This window comes from Siniperca chuatsi, linkage group LG22 (assembly GCF_020085105.1).
Source record: "Siniperca chuatsi isolate FFG_IHB_CAS linkage group LG22, ASM2008510v1, whole genome shotgun sequence".
Taxonomy (NCBI): domain Eukaryota; kingdom Metazoa; phylum Chordata; class Actinopteri; order Centrarchiformes; family Sinipercidae; genus Siniperca; species Siniperca chuatsi.
Window position 1 is genome coordinate 23,889,861 of NC_058063.1, and position 18,151 is coordinate 23,908,011.

Here is an 18,151-nt window from a genome sequence, read left to right on the forward strand (position 1 = left end):
GAGTTTAGTGAATCGGACTTGAAACACTCGAACGAACAAACCTGACAGAAAAAAGTTTGGAGATTTTTAGGAGAAGAAAATTTCGCTATTATTTCGTTTCGTTTATTATTTAGTTTTGTTTTCATTTTTCCAGGTTTGTGCTGCACAGTATTGAGAAATGACATGAAATGAAATACATGAAAACATGATTTTGTTTCCAGAGACAGCGTCACTGTTACTCTGCAGATGACCGACCAGCTTCCTGCTTCCTGTAACTGCCCTCCCCCCCAGCGTCTGTGAAAGTTCCTGTTAAACCGAAAGTGAAATTTTCTCACAGAGTCAGATTATCAGGAGGAAAGTGACAGCTGGCTGTGAGCTGCTCACCTCAAAATGTTAGTTTAGTGAGACGCAGATTAAAGAGGACTTTGAGGTAGTTGTAGTTTTTACAGGAAGATGAAGATGTTCGTGGTGTTTGTGATGCTCGTGCACGGTAAGACAACCCCGATCCTCACCGCGGTCCGACGTCATGTCTTTGATCTGTGTTTCTTTGATCTGAGCTTCATTAGTGTGTTTAAGCTACATGACGATGTTTTCTTCAAAAGAGTAAGTAACTTTATTTATATAGCTTCAAGAGCAGACGTCACAAGGAGCTTCACGGGAAAAGAAAAAAGAGGAAGTAGAAATTAGAAACGGCAAACGCTTAGCACGTGCACTGTTTGTGACGCGCGCTGTCAGAGGTGAGCTTGCAGCAGCAGCTCTGACAGGTGTCGTGCACCTGGCCGCGGGAGCGCGCATGCTTCAGAGGTAGTGTTGTTGTAATAACTTGATATTTCCTTTGTAGCCAGGAAATAGAGCTGGTGTGTGTAAACTACTCTGTTAAGGATCATTGCCAGCTGTTTACTTATATGTATATTTCATTTCTCTTCACAGAAGTAGAAGCAGGCCTGTAGTTCTGGGGCAAAGAAGGGCCCAGAGTAGTTTGTTTTAACAAGTGGCTGAACAGCAGCTTGTTTGAAATCAGGGCGACAGACCAGATGGCAACGAGTTATTGATTATAGAGAGCACACAAGGACCAATAGAAACAATACAAATTGTTAACAAAGAAGAGGGTACAATGTCAAGGGGACTAAAGGAGCTTTTTCAGATTACTAACCAGATTGGTGAGCTGTTGTGGTGAGATTGGAGAAAACTCTGCAGGACTGTTGGCTGGGAAGGGCAAGGTGTTGAATCAATATTCAAACCACGAGTAAGAACCAAAGTATGTCGTCTGAACCTCTCTGTCTGTGTGACCTCACAGTTTCCCAGCATGCCTCAGCTGTGGAGCTGTATGATGGGGAGGAGTTTGTCCTGCTGCCCTGTGAGTTTCAGACTGTTGAACTAGACGACCCCACAGTGGTGTGGAGCCGCTACGATCTCAATCCTCCAACCGTCCACCAGCGTCAGCAGGAAGGTGATGAACTTACATATCAAAACAAGCTTTACAGCGGCCGAACATCCATGATGCCTGACGCTCTGGAAACGGGACACCTCAGCCTCAATCTGACAAAACTCCGCCTCTCTGACAGCGGCACCTACACCTGCAGCGTCAGAACGCTAGGAGGACAACGGAGAGTGGGAAGCATACAGCTGAAGGTCAAAGGTCAGCAACAAACCCTAACACCTACTGTAGATACAGGTCAGAGGTCAGTGCTGTAGATACAGGTCAGAGGTCAGTGCTGTAGATACAGGTCAGAGGTCAAAGGTCAGTACTGTAGAGAAAGGTCAGAGCTGTAGATAGAGGTCAAAGGTCAGAGGTCAGTCCTGTAGTTTACAGGCTGCACACACTGCAGAGGACATTCACTTTGTTACAGTCATTCAACACCTCAACATCATCTCTTAAGATGGAAACAAAGCGGCCCAGATGGTCCAAACCAAAGCTTTGATTCTGTGAAAAACACTCAGTCTGTCTCATCTGTATGAAGTGTCTCCACATGTCCATCAGTCCTGTCTTTTCCCTGAGTATTAGTGGCTCCCACTGAAGACGTGATGGAGCGGTGGAAGGAAAGAGGAGTTCAGACAGTTAACACACTCATTTCAACACCATGTTGAATCAGAAAACAGAGTCACTGTAAACAGTGAGAGTACCATGACCGCTGAGTCGGTTCTGTTATTTGTCAGCTCTTATTGCTATTAAACTGTGCTGATGTGGTTTCAGAGCAGCTGCAGCGTCCAATCACAAACAGGACCAGGTTGGTTTCTGGGTCACCTGAGGGCCCAGGAGGAATAAGACATGAAATAAGGCTGCTGTGATTGAACCTGTCTGTCTGTGTGACCTCACAGTTTCCCAGCATGCCTCAGCTGTGGAGCTGTATGAGGGGGAGGAGTTTGTCCTGCTGCCCTGTGAGTTTCAGACTTTTGAGATGAAGAACCCCACAGTGGTGTGGAGCCGCGACGATCTTGATCCTCCAACCGTCCACCAGCGTCACCAGGAAGGTGATGAACTTACATATCAAAACCAGCTTTACAGCGGCCGAACATCCATGATGCCTGACGCTCTGAAAACCGGAGACCTCAGCCTCAAACTGACAAAACTCCGCCTCTCTGACAGCGGCACCTACACCTGCAGCGCCACAGCGTTAGGAGGACAACCGGGAGTGAGAAACATACCGCTGAAGGTCAAAGGTCAGCAACAAACCCTAACACCTACTGTAGATACAGGTCAGAGGTCAGTGCTGTAGTTTACAGGCTGCACACACTGTAGAGGACATTCACTTTGTTACAGTCATTCAACACCTCAACAACAATTTTTTTAAGATGGAAACAAAGCGGCCCAGATGGTCCAAACCAAAGCTTTGATTCTGTGAAAAACACTCAGTCTGTCTCATCTGTATGAAGTGTCTCCACATGTCCATCAGTCCTGTCTTTTCCCTGAGTATTAGTGGCTCCCACTGAAGACGTGATGGAGCGGTGGAAGGAAAGAGGAGTTCAGACAGTTAACACACTCATTTCAACACCATGTTGAATCAGAAAACAGAGTCACTGTAAACAGTGAGAGTACCATGACCGCTGAGTCGGTTCTGTTATTTGTCAGCTCTTATTGCTATTAAACTGTGCTGATGTGGTTTCAGAGCAGCTGCAGCGTCCAATCACAAACAGGACCAGGTTGGTTTCTGGGTCACCTGAGGGCCCAGGAGGAATAAGACGTGAAATAAGGCTGCTGTGATTGAACCTCTCTGTCTGTCTGTGTGACCTCACAGTTTTCCAGCATGCCTCAGCTGTGGAGCTGTATGAGGGGGAGGAGTTTGTCCTGCTGCCCTGTGAGTTTCAGACTTTTGAGATGAAGGACCCCACAGTGGTGTGGAGCCGCGGTGATCTCTATCCTCCAACCGTCCACCAGCGTCAGCAGGAAGGTGATAAACTTACATATCAAAACCAGCTTTACAGCGGCCGAACATCCATGATGCCTGACGCTCTGGAAACCGGAGACCTCAGCCTCAAACTGACAAAACTCCGCCTCTCTGACAGCGGCACCTATACCTGCACCGCCACAGTGTTAGGAGGACAACGGAGAGTGAGAAACATACCGCTGAAGGTCAAAGGTCAGCAACAAACCCTAACACCTACTGTAGATACAGGTCAGAGGTCATGTTCCTGATGTTCTTTGTTTCCTACAGAACGATTTCCATACTGGTCCAAAGTTCTCCTGGTTCTCCTGGTTCTCCTGGCTGTTGGTCTTGTTGCTGGGGGTCTTTTGGTACATTTTCGGCACTATTTCATGTCAGGTATGTCACTACTACTACATTACCCATCATGCCAATGGTTATCATGTTTACCCTTGTTGCTCCTTGACTGTTGAGGCAGACTGACTCTCACACGCACTTCTTCCACAAACTAAAAGAGTTGAGAGTTAAAAACAACTGATGCAGAGAGCTGAAGAGAAACTTCCAGGTTTTGTTCCAGAAGTAAGTAAATTCTCAAACTCACTCAGTCATGAGTAAAAATCAGCTCTCCAACATAACTTTACTAAACAGTTTGTCGTGTGATCTACAACATTTATCTGGACAGAGATGGACCATTTTCTTCTTCTGTGGTATTAAACAGCAGGCTAACCTGAAAACACTAAGTGTTGCAGCCCTGACAGTCATGTGCGGGAGCTTTGGTAAATGTTCCTCCTTGAGTTGTGCTCAGTCATCTGGTCGAATGCTGCTGAGAAACATTGCACAAACTGGAGATTGTTGAGAACAGAGCAGACACATTAGTTCTTCACTGAGTCTCGATGGCTTTAGGATCATACAGACAGAACCAAAAACTCAGGGAAAGTGCGGGATGGTGGGGTGTGCATGTACATTAACTCCCGCTGGTGTACTAACTATCAAGGTACACAGGAAGGTCTATAATCCGGACCTGGAGTTGCTCACCCTGTCCGCCAGACCCTTTTACCTCCAACAACCTGGAAGAATCCTGTTTAGTTTGGCAAGATAGTCTTAAAACATATATGAAGGCCCTCCGTAATGCCAGAGCAGCTTACTATTCATCATTAATAGAGGAAAATAAAAACAACCCCAGGTTTCTTTTCAGCACTGAAGCCAGGCTGACAGAGAGTCACAGCTCTATTGAACCATGTATTCCTATAGCCCTCAGTAGTAACGACTTCATGAGCTTCTTTAATGATACAATTTTAACTATGTAGTAGTATGGACTAATAATGACAGTATTAGTAACATAGCCAAAAACAACAACTGTAGTAGCAGTTGTCGAGCAGGAACACAGGGGCAGCAGGTGGCCCACAACCACAGATCCAGACTCTGCAGCTCCGGAGGCAGAAATACCTGCTGAAAGCGACAGAAGGAGAGAGGAGAGAAACGAGAAAGCACAAAACTATGGGAGAAGATGTCAAGTTAGTAACATGCAGTAATGGGATAAAAATGCATACAGATGGAGAGGAAGAGGAGGAGAGAGGAAAGAGGTGCATCATGGGAAGTCTCCCGGCAGTCTAGGCCTATAGCAGCATAACTAAGGGATGGTTCAGGGCTCACCCGAGCCAGCCCTAACTATAAGCTTTATCACAGAGGAATGTCTTAAGCCTACTCTTAAATGTGGAGATAGTGTCTGATTTATAGGAGAAGGATGGGAGGGCGAGGTCTGGGATTATTAGAGAAGGATGGGACGGCGAGTTCTGGGATTATTAGAGAAGAATGGGACGGCGAGGTCTGGGATTATTAGAGAAAGTAGTACCTTTTTTAAAAAGTAAATATCTGGGGGAGCAGATGTCAGGGAGCCTACACAAACCCACCGTCTCTGCCCACCACAGTCATTAGATCCCAATCACCAGACTACTGATTACATTCACCTGTCAGCAATCATCCACCTGCACTATAAAGCAGCACTCCTCCCGTTCACTCACTGTCTGGTCTCAACCCGACCAAGTTGGTATACCTGACTCACCGTTGATTATCTACCTGTCCTCTGGATTCCCCTCTGCTCGTCTTTGCACTCATCTCCTGGCTCTTCAGCTCCACGCCATACTCTGGAAAAGAAAAGGACTTCCTTACTCAGATAAGACTTTAACACCCGTTTTTAACCCTTACCTGCTTTCTGCTTCATCTGTGTTGATCGCCTGCTGTTGTAAATAAACCTACCATCGTATCTGCACTTACCTCTGTGTCCTGTGTTTACCTGCTGACAGCAGACCCTTGGACCCCTTAGCAGGTCTGGGTTTTTCTCTGCTCACGAATCCTTCTCACCTGTTTCACCCCTAACCAGTTTGATTCATATAATAACAATAATGATGTTATTAATATTCACTTTCTGTCATAAGTTTATGTGAAGTCCAATAATTAGACTGTAACTGTGTCTCAGAGACAGCTGATAAAGATTTGACTGAGTCCATTTGACATTAATACTCAGTGATTTAATAAACAGTCAGTTGTGCTGCTGATTGTACAGACAGCAAAGACAACACTGTCTCTGTCAGATGGAACAAGGGGACAGATTTCACTTCCTGCTGCCGTCTGTACAGCTGATGTTGTGTCTGTTGTCCTCTCAGTCTGTCAGGTGGAGGTGGAGGAGGGGGTGGAGTCTGTCCTGCTGCCCTGCAAAACCACAGTTCGCCTGCCTAAAGACGTCACAGTGGAGTGGACGGACGGAGACTACAGGACGGTCCACGTGTATCAGAAAGACTCTGACCGGTCTGAAGAACAGGACCAGGTTTACAGAGGCCGAACAGAGATGAAGGAAGACCTGCTGAGAACTGGAGACCTCAGTCTGACCCTGAAATCCCCCACAGACACAGTCAGAAACACCTACACCTGCACCGCCTACAGCAGGGAGGGAAGGATCCTGATGGAGAAACAAGTGAAGCTCTGGGTCAGAGGTCAGTGCTGTAGATACAGGTCAGAGGTCAGAGGTCAGTTCTGTCTATTAGATTCCTATAATAACAATAATGATATTATTAATATGAATGAGTTTAAATGTCTCTCACACGTCCAGCTCAACGCTCTACAAAAAGCCTCTTGGACCACTAAAGTCCGCCTGACTAGATTTTCTGCCATTTTGAATGTTTTGAAAAACACATTTGTGACCTCCCCTCCTAAACCGCAGGTCCGATTGCTACCAAATGTTCGGCGGAACATCATTGGACGAAGCTTATCAAAAGTTGTATAAAGCTCGTTGATATCTTATTTAGTTTTCAAGATATTGACCAATGAGCTTCAGAAGGGGCGTGGCTCAGCACATAATTAGACCACAGTCAACATCCGCTGGGCCAATCATCACAAACCTTCCAGGATGTGTCCGCATACGTACCTGAAAGCTGCCCGTAAAGTTTCCTTCACATCGACCACTAGGGGGCGCTACAAGGGCAGACAATGGGCGTGGCATAACACGAGTCAGACTGTGAATCAGAAATAGTTTGTTTTCTTCTGTCTGATTGTGAAAATGCAAAAAGGGACATTTCACTGCTTTTGTCCCGTCTGGGCCACATGGGACCAGGTCCAGATCAGAAGCTCTAAACTTCTAACGTCTGTGTTGGCTTGAACCCTGGACCTGCTGCTTACGGCTGTAATTAGACTGTAACTGTGTCTCAGAGACAGCTGATAAAGATTTGACTGAGTCCATTTGACATTAATACTCAGGGATTTAATAAACAGTCAGTTGTGCTGCTGATTGTACAGACAGCAAAGACAACACTGTCTCTGTCAGATGGGACAAGGGGACGGATTTCACTTCCTGCTGCCGTCTGTACAGCTGATGTTGTGTCTGTTGTCCTCTCAGTCTGTCAGGTGGAGGTGGATTCAGGGGTGGAGTCTGTCCTGCTGCCCTGCAAAACAACAGTTCGCCTGCCAAAAGACGTCACAGTGAAGTGGTGGGACGGAGACTTCAGGACGGTCCACGTGTATCAGAAAGACTCTGACCGGTCTGGAGAACAGGACCAGGTTTACAGAGACCGAACAGAGATGAAGCTGCTGAAACCTGGAGACCTCAGTCTGACCCTGAAATACCCCACAGACAGAGACGGAGGGATCTACACCTGCACCGCCTACAGCAGGGAGGGAAAGATCCTGATGAGGAAACAGGTGGAGCTCCGGGTCAAAGGTCAGTGCTGTAGATACAGGTCAGAGGTCAGAGGTCAGAGCTGTCTATTAGATTCATATAATAACAATAATGATATTATTAATATTCACTTTCTGTCATAAGTTTTAGTGAAGTCCAATAATTAGACTGTAACTGTGTCTCAGAGACAGCTGATAAAGATTTGACTGAGTCCATTTGACATTAATACTCAGTGATTTAATAAACAGTCAGTTGTGCTGCTGATTGGACAGACAGCAAAGACAAAACTGTCTCTGTCAGATGGGACAAGGGGACGGATTTCACTTCCTGCTGCCGTCTGTACAGCTGATGTTGTGTCTGTTGTCCTCTCAGTCTGTCAGGTGGAGGTGGAGGAGGGGGTGGAGTCTGTCCTGCTGCCCTGCAAAACCACAGTTCGCCTGCCAAAAGACGTCACAGTGGAGTGGTGGGACGGAGACTACAAGAAGGTCCACATGTATCAGAACGGCTCTGACTGGCCTGAAGGACAGGACCAGGTTTACAGAGACCGAACAGAGATGAAGGAAGACCTGCTGAGAACTGGAGACCTCAGTCTGACCCTGAAATTCCCCACAGGCAGAGACAGAGACACCTACACCTGCACCGTCTACAGCAGGAAGGGAGACATACTGATGAGGAAACAGGTGGAGCTCCGGGTCAAAGGTCAGTGCTGTAGATACAGGTCAGAGGTCAGAGGTCAGAGCTGTCTATTAGATTCATATAATAACAATAATGATATTATTAATATTCACTTTCTGTCATAAGTTTTAGTGAAGTCCAATAATTAGACTGTAACTGTGTCTCAGAGACAGCTGATAAAGATTTGACTGAGTCCATTTGACATTAATACTCAGTGATTTAATAAACAGTCAGTTGTGCTGCTGATTGGACAGACAGCAAAGACAAAACTGTCTCTGTCAGATGGGACAAGGGGACGGATTTCACTTCCTGCTGCCGTCTGTACAGCTGATGTTGTGTCTGTTGTCCTCTCAGTCTGTCAGGTGGAGGTGGATTCAGGGGTGGAGTCTGTCCTGCTGCCCTTCAAGACCACAGCTGACCTGCCTGAGGACGTCACAGTGACGTGGAGGGACAGATACTACAGGACGGTCCACATGTATCAGAAAGACTCTGACCGGTCTGGAGAACAGGACCAGGTTTACAGAGACCGAACTGAGATGAAGGGAGACCTGCTGAGAACTGGAGACCTCAGTCTGACCCTGAAATCCCCCACAGACAGAGACAGAGACACCTACACCTGCACCGCCTACAGCAGGGAGGGAAGGATCCTGATGGAGAAACAGGTGAAGCTCCGGGTCAAAGGTCAGTGTGGTCTATTAGATTCCTATAATAACAATAATGATATTATTAATATTCACTTTCTGTCAGAAGACCCTTATGGATTATTTAAAACCAAGGCCAGTTACGTCGCCCGGATTGGCGCTACCGGGCCCCACCCTGGAGCCAGGCCTGGGGTGGGTGCCCGACGGCGAGCGCCTGGTGGCGGGCCTTTCCCCACGGGCCCGGCCGGGCACAGCCCGAAGGAGCGGCGTGGGGCCGTCCTCCCGTGGACCCACCACCCGCAGGAGGATCCGTGGGGGCGGTGCAGAGAGATCTGGGCGGCAGTCGGAAGGCAGGGGCTTGGCCACCAGATCTCCGGACACAGAAACTGGCTCTAGGGACATGGAATGTCACTTCGCTGGGGGAAGGAGCCTGAGCTTGTGCGGGAGGTTGAGCGTTACCGGCTAGATATAGTCGGCCTCGCCTCCACGCACAGCCTGGGCTCTGGAACCCGTCTCCTCGAGAGGGCTGGACGCTCCATTTCTCTGGCGTTGCCGGCGGGGAGAGGCGGCGGGCTGGTGTGGGCCTGCTCATAGCCCCACAGCTCAGCCGTCACGTGTTGGAGTTTACCCCAGTGAACGAGAGGGTCGCGTCCCTCCGCCTACGGGTGGGGGACAGGTCTCTCACTGTTGTGGCGGCCTACGGGCCGAACAGCAGTGCAGAGTACCAGGCCTTCTTGGAGTCCCTGGGAGGGGTACTAGACAGTGCACCGCCCGGGGACTCCGTTGTTCTACTGGGGGACTTCAACGCCCACGTGGGCAACGACAGTGACACCTGGAGAGGGGTAATCGGAAGGAACGGCCCCCTGATCTGAACCCGAGCGGTGTCCAGTTGTTGGACTTCTGTGCTAGTTACAGTTTGTCCATAACTAACAACACCATGTTCAAGCACAAGGGTGTCCATCAGTGCACGTGGCACCAGGACACCTAGGGCGGGAGGTCGATGATCGACTTTGTTGTCGTATCATCTGACCTCCTCGGCCGCGTGTCTTGGACACTCGGGTGAAGAGAGGGGCGGAGCTGTCAACCGATCACCACCTGGTGGTGAGTTGGATCCGCTGGCGGGGAGGAAGCCGGACAGACTTGGCAGGCCCAAGCGTATCGTGAGGGTCTGCTGGGAAGCGTCTGGCGGAGCCCTCTGTCAGCAGGGTCTACAACTCACACCTCCGGGAGAGCTTCTCCCAGATCCCGGGGAGGTTGGGGACATTGAGTCCGAGTGGACCATGTTTTCCACCTCCATTGTCGATGCGGCGGCTCGTAGCTGTGGTCGCAAGGTTTCTGGTGCCTGTCGCGGCGGCAATCCCGAACCGGTGGTGGGCGCGGAAGTAAGGGATGCCGTCAGGCTGAAGAAGGAGTCCTATCGGGCCTTGTTGGCTCGTGGGACTCCCGAGGCAGCTGACGGGTACCGCAGGCTAAGCGTGCTGCAGCCCGAGGCGTCGCAGAGGCAAAAACTCAGGACTGGGAGAGGTTCGGAGAGGCCATGGAGGAGGACTATCGGTCGGCCTCAAAGAAATTCTGGCAAACCGTCCGACGGCTCAGGAGGGGAAGCAGTGCTTCACCAACACCTTGTACGGTGCGGGTGGAGAGCTGTTGACCTCGACTGGGGATGTTGTCGGACGGTGGAAGGAATACTTTGAGGATCTCCTCAATCCCGCTGTCACGTCTTCCGAAGAGGAAGCGGAGGCTGGGGACCCGGAGGCGGACTCATCCATCACCCTGGCCGAAGTCACTGAGGTTGTTGGCAAGCTCCTTGGTGGCAAGGCTTCGGGGTGGATGAGATCCGTCCTGAGTATCTTAAGTCTCTGGATGTTGTGGGACTGTCTTGGCTGACACGTCTCTGCAACATCGCGTGGTGTCTGGGACAGTGCCTCTGGACTGGCAGACCGGGGTGGTGGTCCCTCTGTATAAGAAGGGGACCGGAGGGTGTGTTCCAATCACAGAGGGATCACACTTCTCAGCCTCCCGGTAAGGTCTATTCCAGGGTACTGGAGAGGAGAATTCGTCCGATAGTCGAACCTCGGATTCAGGAGGAGCAGAGTGGTTTTCGTCCCGGTCGTGGAACACTGGACCAGCTCTATACTCTCCATCGGGTGCTCGAGGGTTCATGGGAGTTTGCCCAACCAGTCCACATGTGCTTTGTGGATCTGGAGAAGGCATTCGACCGTGTGCCCCGGGCGCTTTGTGGGGAGTGCTCTGGGAGTATGGGGTCCGGGGCCCTTTGCTAAGGGCTGTCCGGTCCCTGTATAACGGAGCAGGAGCTGTGTTCGCATTGCCGGCAGTAAGTCAGACCTGTTCCCGGTGCATGTTGGACTCCGCCAGGGCTGCCCTTTGTCACCGGTTCTGTTCATAATTTATATGGACAGAATTTCTAGGCGCAGTCAGGGGCCGGAGGGTGTCCGGTTTGGGAACCACAGGATCTCATCTCTGCTGTTTGCAGATGATGTCGTTCTGATGGCTTCTTCAAACCGGGACCTGCAGCATGCACTGGGACGGTTTGCAGCCGAGTGCGAAGCAGCTGGGATGAGAATCAGCTCTTCCAAATCTGAGGCCATGGTTCTTGACCGGAAAAAGGTGGTTTGCTCTCTTCGCGTGGGTGGGGAGTCCTTGCCTCAAGTGGAGGAGTTTAAGTATCTCGGGGTCTTGTTCACGAGTGAGGGACGGATGGAGCGTGAGATTGACAGGCGGATCGGTGCAGCGTCTGCAGTGATGCGGGCGCTGTATCGGACCGTTGTGGTAAAGAAGGAGCTGAGTCGAAAGACGAAGCTCTCGATTTACCGTCAATCCACGCTCCTGCCCTCACCTATGGTCATGAGCTTTGGGTAGTGACCGAAAGGACAAGATCGCGGATACAAGCGGCCGAAATGGGCTTCCTCCGCCCGAGTGGCTGGGCGCTCCCTTAGAGATAGGGTGAGGAGCTCAGTCACACGGGGAGCTCGGAGTAGAGCCGCTGCTCCTCCACGCCGAGAGGAGCCAGCTGAGGTGGCTAGGGCATCTGATCCGGATGCCTCCTGGGACGCCTCCCTCGGGAGGTGTTCTGGGCATGTCCCACCGGGAGGCGGCCCCGGGAAGACCCAGGACACGCTGGAGGGACTATGTCTCTCGGCTGGCCTGGGAACGCCTCGGGATCCCCCCGGAGGAGCTGGAGGAAGTGTCTGGGGCGAAGGAAGTCTGGGAGTCCCTGCTTAGACTGCTGCCCCCGCGACCTGGCCCCGGATAAGCGGAAGAAGATGGATGGATGGATGGATGGACTTTCTGTCATAAGTTTTAGTGAAGTCCAATAATTAGACTGTAACTGTGTCTCAGAGACAGCTGATAAAGATTTGACTGAGTCCATTTGACATTAATACTCAGTGATTTAATAAACAGTCAGCTGTGCTGCTGATTGGACAGACAGCAAAGACAACACTGTCTCTGTCAGATGGGACAAGGGGACGGATTTCACTTCAAACAGTGAAAGAAACTGTGTTGAGAGGTTTGAATATTATATTATTATATTATTACAAAGGTCCAGTTATTGTGATGAATATTAAATGTTTTCATAAGAAGCTAAATGTCATCTCAAAGTGAAATGTGTCTCTTTAACCGTCGCAGCCAAAGGGAAGCTGATATAATCACAACATCACTTCTCAACAAGGGACTGATGGAACATCTGACAGATAATGCTGATTATTGATTATTGATCTGTGAAATATTTGGTGAAATAGAAAGAGCAGTTTGTGATCAGATGCGTGTCACAGACATCCTGTTCAGTGGGATCAATAGAAAGACTCCTCATGAGAAACACTCGTCAATACTAGATAATAACAGAGTCCAGCTGAAAAAGATCAGCTCTGACCGAAATGTAGAAATGACCTGAGCGAATCCTGTGGAGTCAGTGACGTTGCCACGGAAACAGTGAGACATTTGTCAGATGGATGTTTTGGATGGATGATGAACATGTGTCTGAAATGCTGTGTGGAGCTGAGATTCATTTACAGAACAGAGATGAAAACAAACGTTTCATCTGAAGTCAGAAATGTAAAAGGGACAAAGAAAAGCAACATGCAGCCGTTCAGCTCTGACATGAGACATTACTGTGAAGCACCACGTGGACAAAAACACCTGAGCGCCATCAGAAACACCTGCTGTGACTTCCTGTATTTCTGTCCGCTGTGACCTGCTGCTCTGATCTGGTTCTGGCCTTCAGGTTTCTCTACAGCTTTGGAAGAATTCACTTATTCCAAACTGCTGCTGCCGTCTGTACAGCTGATGTTGTGTCTGTTGTCCTCTCAGTCTGTCAGGTGGAGGTGGATTCAGGGGTGGAGTCTGTCCTGCTGCCCTTCAACACCACAGCTGACCTGCCTGAGGACACGGAAGTGAAGTGGAGGGACAGATACCACAGGATGGTCCACGTGTATCAGAAAGACTCTGACCGGTCTGGAGAACAGGACCAGGTTTACAGAGGCCGAACAAAGATGAAGGAAGACCTGCTGAGAACTGGAGACCTCAGTCTGACCCTGAAATACCTCACAGACAGAGACAGAGGGATCTACACCTGCACCATCTACAGCAGGAAGGGAAGGATCCTGAGAGGGAAAACAGTGCAGCTTTTGGTCAAAGGTCAGTATGAAGACACAGGTCAGAGGTCAAAGGTCAGTATGAGGTCTCTGTGTTTGTCTCTGTCTGACTGTCCTCTGTCTCCTCTGCAGAGAGATGAACAGAAGACGCTCCTCTGCTGGCTGAGCAATCTGTTTAATCGGTCTGTCGGTGGATCTTTGATTATTGATCCGATCTGACTTTGGATCAGAGAGAAAATGGAGGTGAAGCAGCTGATGGAGGACGGATCTTTATCTTCGTGTGAAACAGGACGAGTTGTTAGTTACAACAACATCGTCCCGACCATGAAGGAAGAACTTCATACGAGACGAGATGAAACGCTGAAACCTGCTGAAAGAAAATTTTATTCAACGAGGAGAAAATAAACAATATAATCACAGAACAAGAACAGAACCAGAAGCTGCACAAACTCCAGAAATCGTTTCCAGATATTACAGTGAGGCTTGAAATGAGTGCAGGAAGGATTCTAAAGCTCTTTAGTACCGAGAGAAGATGTTTCGTCCGTTTGTCTGATGATGAACGAGCTGTTGTGAATATGTGATTTTTCATTTTCATGTCATTTTTCTAAGTGTTTGTTGTAAATGAGACTGAAAGCATTCATGTTTTCTTCCAGGAGTTTTAATTCCTCCATTCACTCTAAACACAAGGTACATATATTGTGTGTTAGCATGTTATGTAACGTCACTGTCGCGTCTTTAATAATTCACGTAATTCATGGACGACAGCTTCCTTAGTTCCTGTCAATCAGCAGTAATTAGGAGGCTACTCAGGGAAAACTCTTAGTTAATGGCCTTGTTGTAGAATATGGTATAATAAGTGCTTTAAAATGACTAAATAAGAGCCAGTATGCTACTAATATGCATGCTAATAATTACTAGTTAATGATGAATATGTGTACCTTAATAAAAGTGTTACCCTTATATAAAAGAAAATTTTAAAAAACTTTGTCCTTCACCCTCCGCGGGTGGTCCCGTCCTTCGAGCTCGGGTCCTCTACCAGAGGCCTGGGAGCTTGAGGGTTCTGCGCAGTATCTTTGCTGTTCCCAGTACTGCACTCTTCTGGACCGAGATGTCTGGTGTTCTTCCAGGGATCTGCTGTAGCCACTCCTCCAGTTTGGGGGTCACTGCCCCGAGTGCTCCGTTGACCACGGGCACCACTGTTGCCGTCACCTTCCAGGCCTTCTCCAGCTCTTCTCTGAGCCCTCGGTACTTCTCTAGTTTCTCATGTTCCTTTTTCCTGATGTTGCCATCACTTGGTATCGCCACGTCAACCACAACGGCTTTCCTCTGTTGTTTGTCAACCACCACGATGTCAGGCTGGTTCGCCATCACCATTCTGTCAGTCTGGATCTGGAAGTCCCACAGGATCTTGGCTCGGTCGTTCTCTACCACCTTTGGAGGTGTTTCCCATATTGACCACTGGGTTTCCAGTCCATGCTCCGTGCAGATGTTCCTGTACACTATGCCAGCTACTTGGTTGTGGCGCTCCATGTATGCTTTTCCTGCCAACATCTTACACCCTGCAGTTATGTGCTGGATTGTCTCAGGGGCCTCTTTGCACAGCCTACACCTTGGGTCTTGTCTGGTGCGGTAGATCTGGGCCTCTATTGCTCTGGTGCTCAGGGCCTGCTCCTGTGCAGCCATGATGAGTGCCTCTGTGCTGTCCTTCAGTCCAGCCCGCTCTAGCCATTGGTAGGATTTCTTGATATCAGCCACTTCAGTTATGTTCTGGTGGTACATCCCGTGTAGGGGTTTGTCCTCCCATGATGGTCCTTCCTCCAGCACGTCTTCCTCTGTTCCCCATTGCCTGAGACATTGCCTGAGCATGACATCTGTTGGGGCCTTATCTTGGATGTACTTGTGGATCTTGGATGTTTCATCCTGGATAGTGGCTCTCACACTCACTAGTCCACGGCCGCCTTCCTTACGGCTAGCGTACAGTCTCAGGGTGCTGGATTTGGGATGGAGCCCTCCATGCATGGTGAGGAGCTTACGCGTCTTAACGTCTGTGGTCTGTATCTCCTCCTTTGGCCACCTTATTATTCCCACAGGGTATCTGATCACTGGCAGGGCGTAGCTGTTTATTGCCTGGGCCTTGTTCTTGCCATTGAGCTGACTTCTTAGGACTTGCCTTACTCGTTGGAGGTATTTGGCCGTTGCCGTCTTCCTTGTTACCTCTTCGAGGTTGCCATTTACCTGTGGTATTCCAAGGTACTTGTAACCATCCTCAATGTCTGCTATTGTTCCTTCTGGGAGTATATTATTATATATATATATATATATATATATATATATATATATACTTATGACCATGTGATATTTCAGTTTTTCTTTTTTAATACATTTGCAAACATTTCTAAATTTCTGTTTTTTTCTGTCAAGATGGGGTGCTGAGTGTACATTAATGAGAAATAAAATGAACTTTTTTGATTTTAGCAAATGGCTGCAGTGAAACAAAGAGTGAAAAATTTAAAAAGCAGTTTGGGGTGAAGGCAGCCTGTTGCCTGGTGACGACCGGCAGCCGTGTGAGAAGTTCAACTGAAGCGGCGAGGAGACGTTTCTGCTCTCAGAAAGGAGAAACAGATACGACCTGTTTGAAATGAACTTTTAGTTACTTCAACGCTGCAACAAACGACAGAATCTCTGACTCCGTGTTAAAGCGCCGTCATCGCCAGCTCTGCAGCATTTTAGCCTCCTTTAGCTGCTAGTTTTGGTTTTGCAGCACACGTCAAACACTCACTGCAGCACCACATGTGGATTCATCCGCCGCTGGAAATAGTCCCCAACAGATGCTCTGTTTCCTCCTGTTAGTCTGATAAAAACTACAGCGAGCAGCTGTTTGAGGAAACTACTTTTTAAACAGGAAACTCTCTGTGAGGCGTTTTTAAAGATTTACGGAGCCTCCACATGTCCCAGAGTGCACTGGGGCACAGCCTCCGACGCTCGTTGACTTCACCCCAGCGCTGACCTGCAGGTGGAGCAGGTGGAGCTACACCTCAGGCTCACTGTTATTACTGAGGGAATGATAAACTACCAAAATAAGAGCAGAGAATTATCCTTTAATGTGCTCGTATGGACAAACTGCTGTTTGTCGACTACAGTACCCATGAGCCTCAGCGGCCGTTGCTATGGTGACGACTATATCCAGAGTTGTATCACAGTCAGAACAAAACGCTGCACCGCAGATGCTGAACTGGTCTAGAACTGATCCAAAAGCCCAAACTGAGTTATACAGATTTATTTACTGGTTTGTGAGGACCAAACCCGCCTCAAGTACCTCTGGTAGCCTCTCAAGGACCTTGGAACCTTTCAAGGACTCCAGGATCCTCTTCAAGGACCCCTGAAACTTCCTGAAGAACCATTTGAGTCCGGTGCCCCTCAAGGTATCCTGGAACCGTTTCTTCTGGTTTAACCTGGTTTGTGAAGACTTGGGTGAGTGTGTGTCGCTGTGGGGGGGCAGGAATGGTGGTTCCTTGGCGTTAAAAGTTAAATCCTAGTCGTCCCACAGAGTTTGATGCGAACCTTCATGTGATTCGTTTGAGGAAGTGTCGACTTCCCTTCCGGAGAAATCTGTCAGAACTAAAGGGAAGTTCGCTGAACTTCAGCAAATCTTGGGAGGATTCACTGTAAATAGAACAAATCTGTCAGCAGATATCTGAACATCGGAGAGATGTTATGAAACGTTGGACTGGATCCAGATATATTTCGGAGGTGATGAATGGACAGTTTTTGCACAGTTGGCTGGTTGATGGGAGGAGGCCAGAAACCAGAGCTGCTTGTTGCTGCAGAAGTTTGACAGAAAACGACTCGTCTTTCCTCCCGGACTGTTTCTGCGACTGAGACTTCAACAAGGTGAGTCAGGCTGTTGCCAGTGTTCAAACTAACTCATTGCTTCTGTCAGTGAGGCCTGGTGTAAAGTTATGAAGTTTTAACAAAAGTTTGGTTTCCTTATTTTGTGAAGAGATGAGCTTTTTGTCCAGAAGCTGCTGCAGTGATTATTAAATCCCATGATGTGGAGATGGACCTTATTGTTTTCTCAACTGCATCACCTCTAAAACTAATGGTTGATTTCATGCTAACATGCTAAACATTACATGCTTATGTTAGCATGTTCACATGCTGCGTCGACACGTGCAAGGCTGAATTACCGACTGGGCAACTCCCCCCGGGGCCCCAGACCCTCAGGGGCCCAACAAACAATGTTCGTCACTTTAAAGCTCAGGTTATACTTTCTACACCTGCGAAGCTACGAGGGTCCACGTGACCATAAGACATGACAGCTATCATTTTGGGGCATTTGTGCGAAGAATGTGTGTCTTGAATTCAGACCGGCTTTCTGTCCGTAGGGGAGGGGGATTTTAACGTTAAAGAATGAATTAATTTATTTGATGACTAAAGAAAACGTAACTGCACTGCCATTACATAAATTAAAATCACTCAGGATGAAAACACAATAAAGCCCCAGGGCTTGTTTCCATTACCTGCCCCATGTCTGAGAGTTCAGGTCTGACGGGGCTAGGACTCTGAGGAGGACGAGGTTTCTGACTCAGATCCACCTCCTGCAGTACCTTTGCCTCCCTTAAGCTCTGCGGCGCCCCCCTGTGGAGGCTGCAGTCTTTGTGTCCATGTTACAGATGCAGATGCCCCCCTCCCCCGTAATGTTGATCCTGTCTG

The 18,151-nt window shown here is 48.7% G+C and overlaps 3 protein-coding genes across 18 annotated transcripts in view; 2 read left to right on the plus strand and 1 right to left on the minus strand.

Moving 5' to 3' along the window:
• LOC122870097 overlaps positions 1-18,151 on the minus strand; it is a 387,819-nt gene that overhangs the window by 209,577 nt on the left and 160,091 nt on the right. The gene's annotated exons all lie outside the window — the stretch shown is intronic.
• LOC122870100 (hemicentin-1-like) lies at positions 260-14,074 on the plus strand. Of its 4 annotated transcripts, none has more exons than XM_044183874.1 (11): positions 260-469; positions 1,277-1,618; positions 2,299-2,640; positions 3,216-3,557; positions 3,633-3,740; positions 6,005-6,331; positions 7,231-7,551; positions 7,882-8,208; positions 8,539-8,865; positions 13,155-13,481; positions 13,571-14,074. In XM_044183874.1, exons 1-11 carry the CDS (start codon positions 433-435, stop codon positions 13,576-13,578), a joined length of 2,808 nt encoding a protein of 935 aa, XP_044039809.1. In that variant the 5' UTR covers positions 260-432; the 3' UTR covers positions 13,579-14,074. The 4 variants fall into 4 exon arrangements, with proteins under 4 accessions (XP_044039809.1, XP_044039811.1, XP_044039812.1 ...); XM_044183875.1 differs by lacking the exon at positions 260-469 and adding an exon at positions 502-582; XM_044183876.1 differs by lacking the exon at positions 1,277-1,618.
• The window catches only part of LOC122870244 (asialoglycoprotein receptor 1-like), an 8,076-nt gene continuing 5,806 nt past the window's right edge, over positions 15,882-18,151 (plus strand). The window contains exon 1 of the mRNA XM_044184308.1: positions 15,882-17,329. The gene's annotated coding sequence lies outside the window, so the exon portion shown is untranslated. The remainder of the gene's footprint in view (positions 17,330-18,151) is intronic.

Excerpts from the sequence above, each read along its gene's own strand:
- LOC122870100 (XM_044183874.1), top strand. The coding sequence starts at position 433 with ATGAAGATGTTCGTGGTGTTTGTGATGCTCGTGCACG. Across the intron at positions 470-1,276 it reads GTTTGTGATGCTCGTGCACG|TTTCCCAGCATGCCTCAGCT; the intron begins GTAAGACAACCC and ends GTGACCTCACAG. Across the intron at positions 8,209-8,538 it reads GGTGGAGCTCCGGGTCAAAG|TCTGTCAGGTGGAGGTGGAT; the intron begins GTCAGTGCTGTA and ends TTGTCCTCTCAG.